The sequence below is a fragment of the Phasianus colchicus genome, chromosome 17 (genome assembly GCF_987193195.1).
Source record: "Phasianus colchicus chromosome 17, bPhaCol1.hap1.1, whole genome shotgun sequence".
NCBI lineage: Eukaryota > Metazoa > Chordata > Aves > Galliformes > Phasianidae > Phasianus > Phasianus colchicus.
Genome location: NC_143452.1, coordinates 3,127,486 through 3,141,432, shown reverse-complemented (window position 1 = coordinate 3,141,432; position 13,947 = coordinate 3,127,486). Strand labels below are relative to the sequence as shown.

General features: G+C 46.6%; 1 protein-coding gene across 12 annotated transcripts in view; it reads right to left on the bottom strand.

Annotated features, from left to right (window-relative positions):
- The window catches only part of PTPRT (protein tyrosine phosphatase receptor type T), a 432,503-nt gene extending 419,215 nt beyond the window's left edge, over window positions 1-13,288 (bottom strand). For 8 of the 12 annotated variants that reach the window (XM_090152287.1, XM_090152291.1, XM_090152297.1 and 5 more), the window contains exon 1: window positions 13,017-13,287. In XM_090152287.1, coding sequence (XP_090008413.1) covers window positions 13,017-13,086 — 70 coding nt within the window. In that variant the 5' untranslated portion in view covers window positions 13,087-13,287. Of the gene's footprint in view, window positions 1-13,016 lie in introns of all 12 variants that reach the window. The other 4 variants (XM_090152298.1, XM_090152296.1, XM_090152299.1 and 1 more) reach the window with 2 other exon arrangements.
- Between the last annotated feature and the right edge of the window lie 659 nt (window positions 13,289-13,947).

Here is a 13,947-nt window from a genome sequence, read left to right as displayed (position 1 = left end):
TCAGTTGTTCCCAAGTAGATGCCATTTCCAGTCACTGTCTCAACACACAGCCTTCTTTTCCTTCACCAATTTGATCACAGATGAAACTGAATCCACAGCAGCAAAAGTGTACACGGTTCTCAGCAGGAGATGCTAAAAGGGGCAGCAGAGGCACTGCTGGCTTCCAGGGATGTGCAAGGCAAACCAGCACCTGGGAGAAATAAACCTGCAAGCTCCAACCACAGCGCAGCACCAGCAGAAGACCACCAGAGCTCTGCTCCCTGTTCCAACAGCACCACAGCACAGGTAAACCTTGTCAAGTTTGCATTTTTAAATCCAGGTTCTTTAAGAAAAATCCTGTCTTGGAAAAAGCTCTTAGTTTTATTTATGGAATTTTTCTTACCTTCTTGCCCTTCTTAGCAGAGAGGTGTTGCAGGGGAGAGGAGAATTGAAAGAGGATTTCTACTAAATCCATTCACCTTTATGGCTTCGGAATGGGAACTATTCTGCATATTTATCAGGCACACACCTGCTGCTGCAGCACATAAACACCTGGAACAGAATTTAACAGCACCAGTGGGCATTACCAGCAACACACTGGATGCAAGAGGAACAAATGGACACTAGATGCAGCTTGGAGAGTGGAACGGGGATAAGTTGGAAGCCTGAGGGTATATAAGGAAAGCAGAATTTTATTTTATTTTTTTTATGAAACTCATTTGTTCTCAGCTCTGCAATAAAGTAAATATGGAGAAAAAAATAAAAGGGAATGGAACTGAAGTTAATTTTCAGGAGACAGAATATCCTCAAGTTGAGTGATAAATTACACAGCCCATTTCTCACCTCCTTTATTCTTTAATGTGATTCAAATAATCAATTCAATTTAATTGCAGCAGCACTCGTTTCCCCACCCAGCTTTCTACTGTTTCAAGTTGAAGTGAACAAAGCGCAGGATGACCTTAATTGCACATAACACACTGATTTTGATTCAAACAAGTATAAAATGATTGCACCATGAGACATCATGTAATAAATACGATTAGAGACATAGAGACGTGAAATCTCAAACACTCCATATCCCAATCCAACTGCCTGCTCACGGCTCAATTCTAAGCCATGCCACCACCTTAAGCAACCCTCCACAAAGAAAGCAGCCCTATGCAGAGCTCGCTGTACAGCTATCCAAAGCCTTGCTTGATAGACTCAAGGCTGATATTGCAAAGCAAAAAAGGAGGCAGGGTGTTGTGCAATCACAGAGCAGGAGTAAAAGCCCCTGCCAATGCGCTCATACCCAATGGAGAAGTCCCTAAATTTCTGTCCAGCTCTGGTTGCCGATGGGCATCCCCACCTTGAAGCAAGACACCAAAAAAAGTACTGTTATTAAAAACAAAAATCAAGCTTTCAGAAGGTTATTTATTGCCCTAGCGAAAAGGTCATCCACAGAACCCTGCATCAGTCCTCCTGTAGATCCAACATTAAAGGAAGAATAATTACCTGATCCCATACTCTTTCCTGCCATGGGACCTTTTGTTGTTCTGTGCAAAAGATGGATGGTACTCACTGAATGAGCAGCTACTCAATATTTTGTTTTAATCTTATTGTTAGCTGTGTGACCCCATGCATTATTTACCGCACGCTATGCAAACTGATCTCCACAGAGAGAATTATTAATTTCCTCTTGGATTTCTCTACAGCTTTAGAATTTCTATTCCTTCACAACCATGCACACACACACACGCTCAGCAATGCCCTGCAGCTCCTTCTTTGGCTGCTCCTGCTTCAGGGACTCAGAGATTAAAGGAAGATAGCATTAGTTCTGTATCCCCCCTGTGAAGCACCCAGGGCTTTTCAACATCCTCTGGAACTTGTACCAGTCCCACAAATGGGAAACAGCACCACTGATTCCAGCTGCAGCTATGCCTTCTTAAGCCCTTTGGATATCAAATCCAGGGTGTAAGAATCAGGTCCCACCAGGGTGACAACCAGCAGCCAGCCACCAAAGCTGAGCTTTGAGAAAGTTATCCAGAGCCACTAGGGAGGAATTGGGAGGGGTACATGATGCCACCATACCATCTTCAATTTTCTGTCACTGCTGATGAAGGGATAGATAAAGGCTGCACACACCCACTGTATTTCAGCCAATTATTACCCTAAATCCTTAGTTTGGCAATTGCAGTCGTGCTCTTTATCTCCTCCACGAGCCCAAGAACAAGCATGGCGCTTGGGAAGCAGGAGTGGATGTGCTGTGATCTCCAACCAAAGCCCAGTGCTGTCAAACCTGTTGTCTTCAGATACTTAATCAGATGAACTGAAAATTCACCCCATTAGTGGGCTAATACCCCTCACTTATCGCATGCTAAATACAACATCCTCCCTTTTCTTGAAATATCTTTGCCCTCTTCAATAACTTTACAAGAAAGTCTGAAATTTGGAGGAAAAAAAGCTAGCAGGGGATTCTTCTTCATTTTTTTCCTAGGATTGTATTACTTTTCCTCTATAGATGGTAATTATTTTGTCCTGCTTCAATTAAACTGTCTCAAGCAAAAGGGCTTCCACCATTTCCTTTGGGACACAACTCACAGAACTGCAATAAGGCTCTCCTAATGCTTAAAGTAAATTATGCTCTCATTTCAGATCTCATTCCATTACCCTTGGTGCACATTAAGTAACTCTCCCTTCCTCCTCCTTTCCTCCAAGGTACTCTCAGTTCTCAGCTGCAGATCTGGGAGCTAAATATATTTAGATTGCATACCTGAGCATTTAGATGTTGTACTGAGGGATGTGGTTTAGTAGGGAGATAATGGTGGTAGCTGGATGGTTGGACTGAGTGATCATGGAGGTCTTTTCCAACCTTGGTGATTCTGTGCCTCAGTTCTAAAAGGGAATAAGTTGTTGGTCACTTTCAGGCCCTCACAATTGTTTGTCGCTCTCAGGAATAAGATGATGCCCAGGGCATGTTCAAGGCAGGAAAAAATAAATCCCAAGCACGTAATAAAGGCAAAATATCTCACCTGCTGCTTATGTAGATCACAACAATTTACCTGTTTCTTTTCAAAGTCATTTCAGTCACATGAAAATACTGTCAGCTGTCAGTCCTCTCAGACTCCCACCATTGCTCCCACATCTCTCCCATCCGACTCAAAGTAACTCCATCAATTTACTCCAAGTCCACATTGCAAGATTGCAAAACTGCAGTTTCCCAAGGTTGGGTTAAGTTTCTGCCTCCAATTTATAACTTTGAGAACTTGATGTTATTTCCCCCACTTCACCATCACTGAGAGGAACTGCGTCCAATTTTTTCCTGAACTTTAATGAGGAGAAGTGACTTTTCTTACAACAGGAGCTAGAACAATTCCACTGGAAAGGAGTGCACAGGTGCAAAGAAAAAGCCTCTTTAAAAACAACAACTACAAATAGGAGTGATTTAATGTGGGGAGCTGCTGAGTGACCTTCAACCAAGAGCAAGACTTGGTTCCAGAACATTACATCTCAGCTAATTGCAAAGTAAGTCTGTGTGATTGCTAGAAGAGCATCAAAGTGTGAGAGTAAAACAGATGCCCAACACAGCTATACCCAGTATGCTAAGTATTGACACTAGAAATGCAAAGAAATGTAAATACGTTAGAAAACATTAAAAACTTAGACACTCTGAAAAGCTTTATAATAAAAGATGCAAAGTAGAGACTTGACTTCAGAAGGGTTGCTTCTGCTGGGTAGGTTCATCTAAGGACGATTAATTATACTTTCTTATCTTTGCAGGCTCTGGCCTTGGCAGTCTCCAGAGTTATCCCTGTGCCAACAGAGACAGCGGTTGTTTATTTCCAAGCTTTCCGCTTCCCTGAGTATTACAACCACGTGCTGATATCTGTTGGTATATAAACCATCTCCCGTTTTCAAATCACACAAATATAGTCACTATTTCTCCAGGAGCCCCTACATGTAATGAAGGCAATTCATTGGGAAGCTGAAACACTGCTTTACCATTGTAAAAATGCAATAGTATGAATATGAATATTCACTCAAAGCAGAAATGCCTTTAAAGAAGAATACATGAGACTTCTTATATGGTTTACTGAAAACTGTTATTTTGCACTAAATTACATGGACTTTTTTCCTTCCAATTCATGTTAGAATATTTGAACCCTGAGAACAGCAGAACTGCTCATTTCAGAACAGCTGTTTTCCTTCAAATTGATTTTCAGATCACAGTCGTGGAAACTTTTCAACTGGGCTTTGAAATTAATGAAGATTTTTCTCCCCCACAGAAATTAAACGGAGGGTCCAACCCAGCCAGGCAGCATCCGAGCACTCAGCTGTGCCCCTGGCAGCAGCACTCTGCATGTGTTTGTGTGTGGGGGGGAACAGGAGGGAACTGTCTGCACTGCTGGCACAAGGACAGGCCAGCACTGCCTCCTTTCTCATCTCTCTTGCAGGAAACCCAGACATCCTAAAGGGAATGAAGTCAGCGCTGGCAACAAAAGCCACCAACCCAAAAGCTGAATTTATCAGATTGCATCCTGTAGAATTTGCAAAAAGCAGCATTTTTTTTTTTTTTCCTCCTGGAAGAAAGAAGGTGCAAGGAGATGCAGTTGGCTTCAGCTTTCTGATGGATACAACTTGTGCATGGCACCCACAGTTACGCTTCACAAGCTCCAGGATACATAGATGCTGCTGCTCTCTCAACCAGCTCAGTACAGGCAGTGAGGGGTAAGAGCATTTTGCAAGATGAACATCAGTCTTTGCTTGCTGCATGCTCATTCTTTCTCATTACTAAAATAAGCAGCACACAACCGCACCATAAATACGGCGCTCACAGGAAGAGATCTCTAAAGCATCAGTCAGAGAGTAACAACAGGGGAAACTCTCAGGTTATAGGCTCTTAAAAATTTAATATTAAGTGATTGGCAGATGTGGCAGTGAAGCTCGCACGCTTTTCTAAGCAAACACAGAATGGTTTGTTAATAAATTGAAAGTGTTCTCATCAGCCTGGGCTGTGAAAAGAAGCTCAACCAGTTTGAGAAAACACTACAGTACAATTCATACTAATAAATAAAAAAAAAATGTGGCAGCCTGTGTTCTGGCTTAAGGGCCAACTGTTTAGCAACAACAAGCCTTCTTCCTAGCTGGCAATTAGCTTAGGGAAAGGGAGAAGAGAGGTGATGGCAGCGACAGCCACCTCAGAACCTGTAAGCAGCAGCCAGCTGCCGAGCTCTTTCATGCCTGCTCCCTCCCCAGGCCCATCCCAGCAGGTTCCCTTCACCTTTCATGTCTTATTTCATGCTTCTTTCCTTCTTCTTCCTCCTTACAACAACCCCATACCCACATCCACTGCCTCCTCCTCAAGCATCCCCCTGCCAATGTCTGTCAGCAGCCACCATCACTGCTCCCGTTTCTTCTCTGCTTTTACAGCTTGGAGATGAAAGCCTTCTTCAGGGTACAAAAATGAGTCGTTCTGCCTCTGCAGCACGTAACACAGGTGGCTCTTTGGTTATCTTGGAGTTGTTATGCAGTAAAGCAAGTGCATTAAGTTTAAAAGAATAAAAAGGGGAGGAAAAAGGACTTCAATACCAAAATGCTCACTAGGGGAGAGGATCTGACACTGGTACAAACTGTCAACTGCCCATCAAGAGCACAGCGAGAAGGAAGACAAGCTGCTAAACATCCAGCACAGGCAGGTTTTCCTGCCCACCATGGATGTATGCATCTTGGAAACAGCCCTATTTGCATTACAGGTAGTCCACACAGGTTTATACTGATGCTGTTCAGGCCTTGGGAACAAAGGAGTAACATTTCAGATATGTAGATGAAAGATTATATTTTAAGTACCACCAAGAAGTGGAATATTTATTTTAAAAAAACAACTGATTACGGTGGAAATACACAATGCTCTACAGTTCCATCAACAACTGCTTCTTTTAGGGTGTTTAATTGACACCTAGAGGAAAAATGAGATCTGGGCTGCCAGAAGAAGGGACATGCTGACAGAAACCTCCGTTTAGGAGAGAAGAGCCATCAAGTGCAGCAGCTCCCCATCTTGCTGACAAAGTGCTCTTCTGCTTATCCATTAAGTACTGCTGCAACTCCAGCAAGTATTTCTACAGGAAAAGAGCCCCCTCCATATCAACCAAACTCCATTAATTCCCTTTATCTCCTGACTTCAAGCCCTTCTTCTGCTGGGCAGTCTCAGCCATGCACACTTACACCAAGAGACACTTGTACCACCTGTCTCCATCACGCTCGTAAGGAAAAGTGCATGGCATGAATAGAATCCTCAGCATGGCATTTTCATTTAAAAGAGGCACTGAAAGCACTGCGCACAATCACTATTTGCCTCCTGAAACCTTCCTTCTCGTTTGCAAAGCTCCATCGCTGAGGAGCTGGCCTTTGAACTGATGCTCAGGTAATGGAGATGCACTGATACAGGTCATTCAGGTAACACCAACAAATTCAGCAGTACCAGAGTCAGCAAAAGCACATTTCAAGGTGAATAGCCCCAGCACAGTTCAGAGGCCTATTTCTGCTCAAAGAGGTAATAGCATTTTCTTTAGATTTGAGAAGAGAAGGACTGATCCCCAACAAAAAAAAAAAACAAAATGGATGAATTCAGGATTAAAGTGCAGTTTCTCTTCCTATTGTCATCCTTCACAACTTAGCAGAGGAAAAGCAGCAAGTCAGCCCTCCCAACACAGCTGTGTGAGCACTGAGCCCAGGGTTGTTACATGGAATCACAGAAACTGCTCTGGTTTCCCAGCCACTCAACAAAATCACTAAGTGGGATCAAAGCTGAGATTTGGGCGCTTGGAGGTGATGCTGGCAAAAAACATGAAGACAAAGAGGAAGGACTTTCACAAGTACATTGGCCAGAAAAGGGAGGCTAGACAAAACAGACATCCCCACTGACAAATAAGACAGGAGAAATAGTGACAACTGACATGGAGAAGGATGGAATTAACACTGAAGTTAATATTCTTGTTTATGATAACGAGTTTGACTTCTGCAAGGCCTTGGACATGGTCCCACACCACATTCTTTATGCTGGAGATATATGAGCTCAAAGGGTGGACTATTCAGTGGAAAGGGATTGGTTGGAAGGTCGCAGCCAGAGAGTGGTGGTCAAAGGCTCTACGTCCAGGTGGAGGTCAGAGATGAGTGGTGTCCCCACGGGGCCATTCTGGGTCTAACACTCTTTAACATTTTTATCAGTGGCACAGTCAAGAGGATCAAGTGTACTCTCAGCAAGTTTGAAGACAACACCAAGCTGAATAGCATAGTTAATGGAATAGAAGGAAGGGATACCATCCAGAGCAACCTAAACAAGCCCCAAAGGTGGGCTCGTGTGAACCAAATAAGGTTCAACAAGGGTAAATGCAAGGAGTTCAACTTATACCTGGGATTTCCCTGATCCATGTACAGACAGGGAGAAGAACTCCTTGAGAGCAGCCCTGCTAAGAAGGACTTTTGGCCCTGGTAAATGTAAAGCTTAACACAAGCCAGCAGTGTGTGCCTGTAGCACGGAAGGCCAACTGCATCCTGGGCTGCATCAATGAGGGCCATGTGGCAGCAGGATGAGGGAGAGGATTAGTGTCTGATTTAGTGGTTAGCCACTGCCCACAACACAGAGATTGGAACTAAGCAGTCTTAGCAGTCTTGGAGGTCCCTTCTAACCCAAGCCAGCCTATAATTCTATGATTTTAAGTTAGTACTCAATGGGAGCCAAGAGGTGCAGGAGCAGAGCGGCATATGGTTGTCAAAATGAAAACAGTTTACAAACCCAGACACCACCACATCTCAGCAACTTCAGCACACAGAACACAGATCTGATCCTTGAGCAGAACTCAGATCTGGTACAGACAGATACATTGCAAACATTGCAAAAAAAAAAAAAAAAAAAAATTAACAGGCTACAACAAGACTATCTTTCCATCACACAGGTTCATGCATGCAGACTGGACATTACTCAAATGTAGTTCATTTCTTCTACTCACAGTACTACCTGAAAGGTACCTGACAGCAACCTGCTAAAGCAATTAAGACCAGAACATTTACTGCCAGCCTCACCATTTCTGCAGCAGCCTGGCTGCACGGGAGCTGCACTTGAGGCAGGATGGAGCCTTGGGCAGCCTGATCTGATGGGGAGCAGCCAGCCCATGGCAGGGGTTGGGACTGGGTGGGCTTTAAGGTTCCCTTCCACCCCAACCATCCTGTGATTCTATGCTGTCTCTTGCAGAACATGCCGTGCCCTCCCATCCAGGTTGCACAGTATCCAACATCTCTGAACCATGGTATGATGGATAGGATGTATTTACCAGGTATTAAAAAAACAAGTGGCTCTGATTAAATGATGTACGGTCTGATTAAGACACAGGAATGATCTCTTCTTCCATCAAGATAGATCATCTTCAGAGCTTGCAATAATGAACACTAGAAGCAATTGCACGTTGGTTACAAATGGACAGCAGGTAGGGCCAGGCTGTACAAAGCCTTTCATGATGCTGTGACAGTGAGCAAGCAACATCCAGGTGTAAGAGGTGACACAGGACCAGAGAGGTGACAGGTAAATAAATCGCATTTCCCCTTCAAAAAGCAAGTATCACTGCAATGAAACAATTCCCAAGCAGTGCAATGCAGCACAAACAGGCAGCACACCATCAGCAGAAAAATAGGAGAACTGTAAAATTCAAGTGGCACCAGAAAAAAAAAAAAGTGATTCCTGTCCAAACACTGTGGTTTAAATGAGCCAAGTAATACTGCTCCATAAAATGCTCAGAAATGCCATAAAATCCAAGTGCACCACATTCTTCTCAGAAATAAGAACACAGAACTAAGCAGCATCAATCCAGGAGAGCTGAGACCAACCACCAGGTGACACAGGAGGCTGTGTGCACTGCAGCTTCCAGCAGCCCATCACAGCAGCGACCTCGAGGCACTGCTGTTCTTTAAGCCCTCTGCAAGGAAAGCCTTGTCTACCAGCATACCTACAAGCACTTTTTGAAACTTCATTGCACGTTGTGTCTGTGCATTACAAGACACTTGGGAAACACTCCGAAGCGGTTTCCATACTAAATTAAGAAGTGTCTCTCTAAAGGATGCATGCTTTTACAGAGATGATACACACACTCCTGCTGCTCTTCACCCAAATACCATGAGTTTTTACGAATGCCAGCTCTGGTATTTCTACAATGAAACAGACGAGCCGTGCTCTTACTGCTCCCAGGAGCCTGCAAACCCACCCATGCCCCCAGCACACCTCACCAGCTGGGTTTCCCACACCTCTCTGTCAGATTTGCACACCGACAAAATATTTCAACTCAGGAATTCCCATTCAAGCAAAGAACCCATCGATATATATTAGTTTACCCCATTTGTGAAACTATAATGGATGTTAACGGAAGCATAACCACCATTATGATGAATAACAAGCTTAAAAAAACCCACTAAACACAGAGAGAATGAGAGACACGCTAATCCTGTGCTGAAAGCTATTCAGGGGGATTGTCAGCACAGTGCTGAACCGATCAGTTTATTTCTTTCTTCTCATCTTCACTTAACTGGATTTTATATACAAAAGTAGATGCTCCCATGAGAAACAGCCCCCGATGGCAGCTGATTTTTGGGAGGTTCACGAAGCCTCAGACCTACATCTTTACCACTACACAGGTTTCCATGGCAACAGATGGCGGTGCCTTTGAAAAAATACTATTATATTCTAGAATAAGTATCCCAAATCATTCCTGCAGTATTACCTGGAGCACGTGGGCCTGCACAGAGAATCTGAGGCTCTTTGGAAGTACAATTAAATGAGAGCAACAGAGCTGGGGGACTCTCAGAAGGGCAGAGGGAAAGAAGGGCTCTGCATTTGTAGAACCAGAACTCGGATCCATGAACACCTTTGTGCACAGCGACCTTTCACAGCCACGGTAAGGGAGGCAGCTTCGAGTCACCTTTTTAATGTTAATTATTTATCAGAAAACAAATCAAAGCAGCCAGGGATGTAAAATAAAGTTGAATTGTAGCACGAACTGTTCCCCAGTGAGAGTGAAAAATGATTATTGAGTTAAATGGCTGCATTGTTAACAATTGCCACACTGAGTAGCTTACTTGGAAAGATCCATTTTTCACTGCCAATTTACCGACAGCGAAATCCACGACTCAATTAACTCCAAGGAAATTAATTCATTTCTCTCCCAAATCCTTCCAGCTCGGTCCTTCACCCCCATCTCCTCTCCCTTTGATCCCCAGACAAACCCATATCACAAACCATCCAGCACCGTAACTCTGTGATGGGCAGCAGCAGCCTGAAAGCAAACAGCCACAGCTCAGTGACAGGGAGCACAGATAAACAAGCAGAAAAAAAAATACATAAATAACAATATAAAACAAAGATCGACGCTGACATCAGAAGATGACCAAGTACCCTGATGGCCAGGGGAAGAGTCCCAGCACAAACCCACAGGACAATTTCCCCCCCTCCAGATGCCTTTCTACAGCTGCAGATTAACTTTAATGTCCACGGGCTCCACTTTCTGGTGTTAAAAACACACAAAGAGCTGTAGCGAAGTGCACAGCAACCAGCAGGATCTTCCCTGTAGAGCTACACACGTGTTTTGGGAAAACATCCTGCTTTGATTTCTGAGCTCCTACAGAATCAGCAGCCACTGGAATTACCAGCTACTACGTTACAGAGTCACACAATCACCAAGATTGGATCCAAGATCACCCAGTCCAACCGTCCCAGCTACCACTGATATTTCCCCATTGAACCACATCCCTTAGCACAACATCCACACATTTCCTGAACACGTTACCTATTCTACGGGAAAACAGAGAAACTGAAGTAGCAGGCAGCCCCAGAGCCACCCAAAAGTTAAGCACCCATAAGCACACCTTCGGTGATGAGCACAGAGCTCAAACGCAACCCAAAGCGACTGCTGGGGGAACTTATAAATAGAAAACACAGAAATTACGTAAGGAAATAAATGTCAGCCTGCTCCCTCTGTACGAAGCTACACACTGCAAGTAGGAGGCGGCCAGCAGCCTGCTGCAGGGCTGCAATAGCTCCAGTTTCATATGCTGGGGATAACGGAAAGAAGCAGGTAAGAATTTAGCGTTGTTCTGCCTCGACTCGTGGCCGTGCTGTTTGTTAACTGCCGCGTCGGGAATTAAACGAGAGGAACACCAACTCCTCGCCCAATGGGTTCCCAACTTCTCTACCCACGGATTTCGGGATGTCCGAGCGGCAGCAACGCGCCGGGCTTCGGAACTCCATCACAGCGAGACGGCAGCACCGACGGGCCATAGTTATGGGCACAGCACCACCCGATGGGCGATGCGGGAAGGCGCCGTGCGGGGACCGCAAACCCCACAGAAGTGTACGAGGCAAAGCGTGGCCGAGCAACTTTGGTCTTCTCTTCTTCGTTCTCCCCACAAAATTATCGGCGATGCAGAGAGCACACAGCGCTCTGCTCCATGTGGACCGGCAGGGGAGGAAGCTCTGAGTTCAGCACGTGAAAAGCAGCCCCTCTTGCTTTGAGCAGCAAAGGGCACGCTGAGATAGGAGGTGAAATGCTGTTAACTGTTAGGAAACCCCACGGTCACTATTCCTGCAAAACCAACACTGAAAGCCAAACACATACCGTGGCTTTCTGAAAATAAGGATTAGCCAGATGATTTTATTAAGTACACACATGCTTAGTTCATATTATATTGCTATTTCCCTCAATTTCAAGCGTTTCCTACCCCCTAAAAAGTTCACCACTTTCACTGAAAAGCCTCTTTCTAAGCACCCTGGCTCAACAAATTCATCAGAAGGCACAGATCTCACCCCCAAGCCATACGACACACACTGAGAACCCAAAGACACCGTTGGAACAGAAAGGACAGAAACAGCCCCACGTATCACTTCCTCAGGGAAGAAGCTCCCTAAACTAGGTTAGACTTCCCAGCTTCCTAACAACTCTGCGGCTATGTGCAGTTGCCTAGCAATGTCAACACGATGCCGTGGTTTTGCCAAAGCACTGATGGATTACAGCATCCCCTCTGCCGAGCTGGGGGCTCAATGCCTGCCCAGCTCTCCCCATGCCAAACTTTTCCAGCCGTGCTGCACTGAAGGTATTATTTAAAGGCATACATAGTGCTGGCTGCACGCTCAGCATCTGCTGCTCAGTGCATTAGTTCTGTTTTAAAGAAGAGAGACGAAGTCGTCAGGGCTCTCAGTCTTAAGGCATGGAACCCCATCTCCATTCGTCGCTATTAAGCAATGAGGAGAATTTTTTATTTCCTATAAAAATCTTCCTGGTCTGTATACAGTCAAAAGTGGAAAAACTAAATGCATTAAGTCAGGAAAGGGGAATGTTGCAACTGTTTATCGTCCAGCGTTAAAGAGAAACTGCACTTAGACTGTTTCGTATTGAAATATCTGAGGGAAGAGCCAAAACTACGCACATCTTTCTTTCACCTACAAAATGGAACAAGAGGAGAAGCCTGCACCTGTCGTCTCAAAGCCATTCGAACTATGCCTAAAGGAACTTGTAGGAGGGGGAAATAGCAGGCTGCTATTAATGTACACATGCCAGGGAGCAAAGTATTCCTTAACAGAGCCACGGCGAGAATGACAGCTGAGAAGGAGCGGCTTCCCGGGGAAAGTTACTTGAGCAGCGAGATGAAAGGGGGGGAAAATCTGTCCCCAACTCCTGGAAATAACGCGAAACGCTCCTCCGAACCGAGGAGCTCCCAGGCAGGAGCCCTCCGGGGCCGAACCTCCTCCCGCAGCCCGGCCGGCTCGCAGCGACAGGTCGCGGTAGGGACTCCAAGTCCGGCAAGGAGGCGGCGATGCTCAGCCCTCTCCCCGCACAACTTCCCGAGCAGCCCCGGCCCGCGGGCACCGCCGTGACCCCTCCCGGGCCGAGCCGAGCTCCCCCGGCCCGCACCGCACCGATCAGCCGCGGGGCTCCGCCGGAGGCAAGGCTGAGGTTGGAAGAGTTGAGGTTGCCGGTGGTCGGCACACGGCGAGAACCGGGTATAACCCTCACCGCGCTCACCTGGGAAAGCCTGTCCGTCCGCCTCGTGCAAAAGCCGCAGGAGAAAGACGATCGCGGCGAAGCCGGTCATCCTTCCTCGGACCGAGCGAGTTCACCGCCCGCCTTCCCCGCTGCCGCCGTGCCGCTGCCTCCCCTCCGCTCTTCTCCCCCGCATCGGAGCTCGGGCGGCAGCGGCGGCGGCCCCGGCAGCCGGAGCCGCGGTGCTGCTCGGCGGAGCCGCCGAGTGGCGGCGGGGAGCGGGGGGAGGCGGGCGGAGGGGACCCCCCCAGCGGCCGCGCCCGCGCAGAGCCGCCCCGCTGCCCCGCCGAGGGGCACAGCCCGGCTCCCCCCTCCTTCGGATTAAAAGCCGTCCTCCGTCGCGCCTGGAGGGTTGTGGTGTTGGTTTTTTTTTTTCTTCTTCCCCCCCTTCTCTTCTTTAAAATCCCGTTCCAAGCCCGGCTGCGCACACCACGATCTCCTATCGGCAGCGGCTGAAGTGCAGCATCGTGCCAGCGAATCTCGGGTTCCTGCTCCTGCACGCTCTCTTTCTAGCGGGGATGGAGCGCCAATGCAGCGATCTGCGCTCAGCGGGGACGGGGCAGAGCCGGGAGGAGGGACGGAGCGACCCTCTAAGGGGGGATGGGGGGCGGCGGCAAGAGTTCGGGATCCTTTGTCAGCAGCTCGCTGGGCGGCTGCCGCTGAAAACAGTCATTTTCGTCATTATTCACTTTTGAGAGAGTTAACCGCTAAAGACCGAAGCACACCACGTAGTGCTGCACACGGGCTGTGTACACAGGCACTGTCTTGAGCAAAATAATTGTAAAAAATCGCTTTCCATAGGCAACTTTACCAAAAAAATACACTTTATAAGCACAAAATCAGGACACATCAATATTGATCAGCCACCTGAGCTGGGATTTGCACAGGAAGGGGGAGGCTATGACCACCTCGC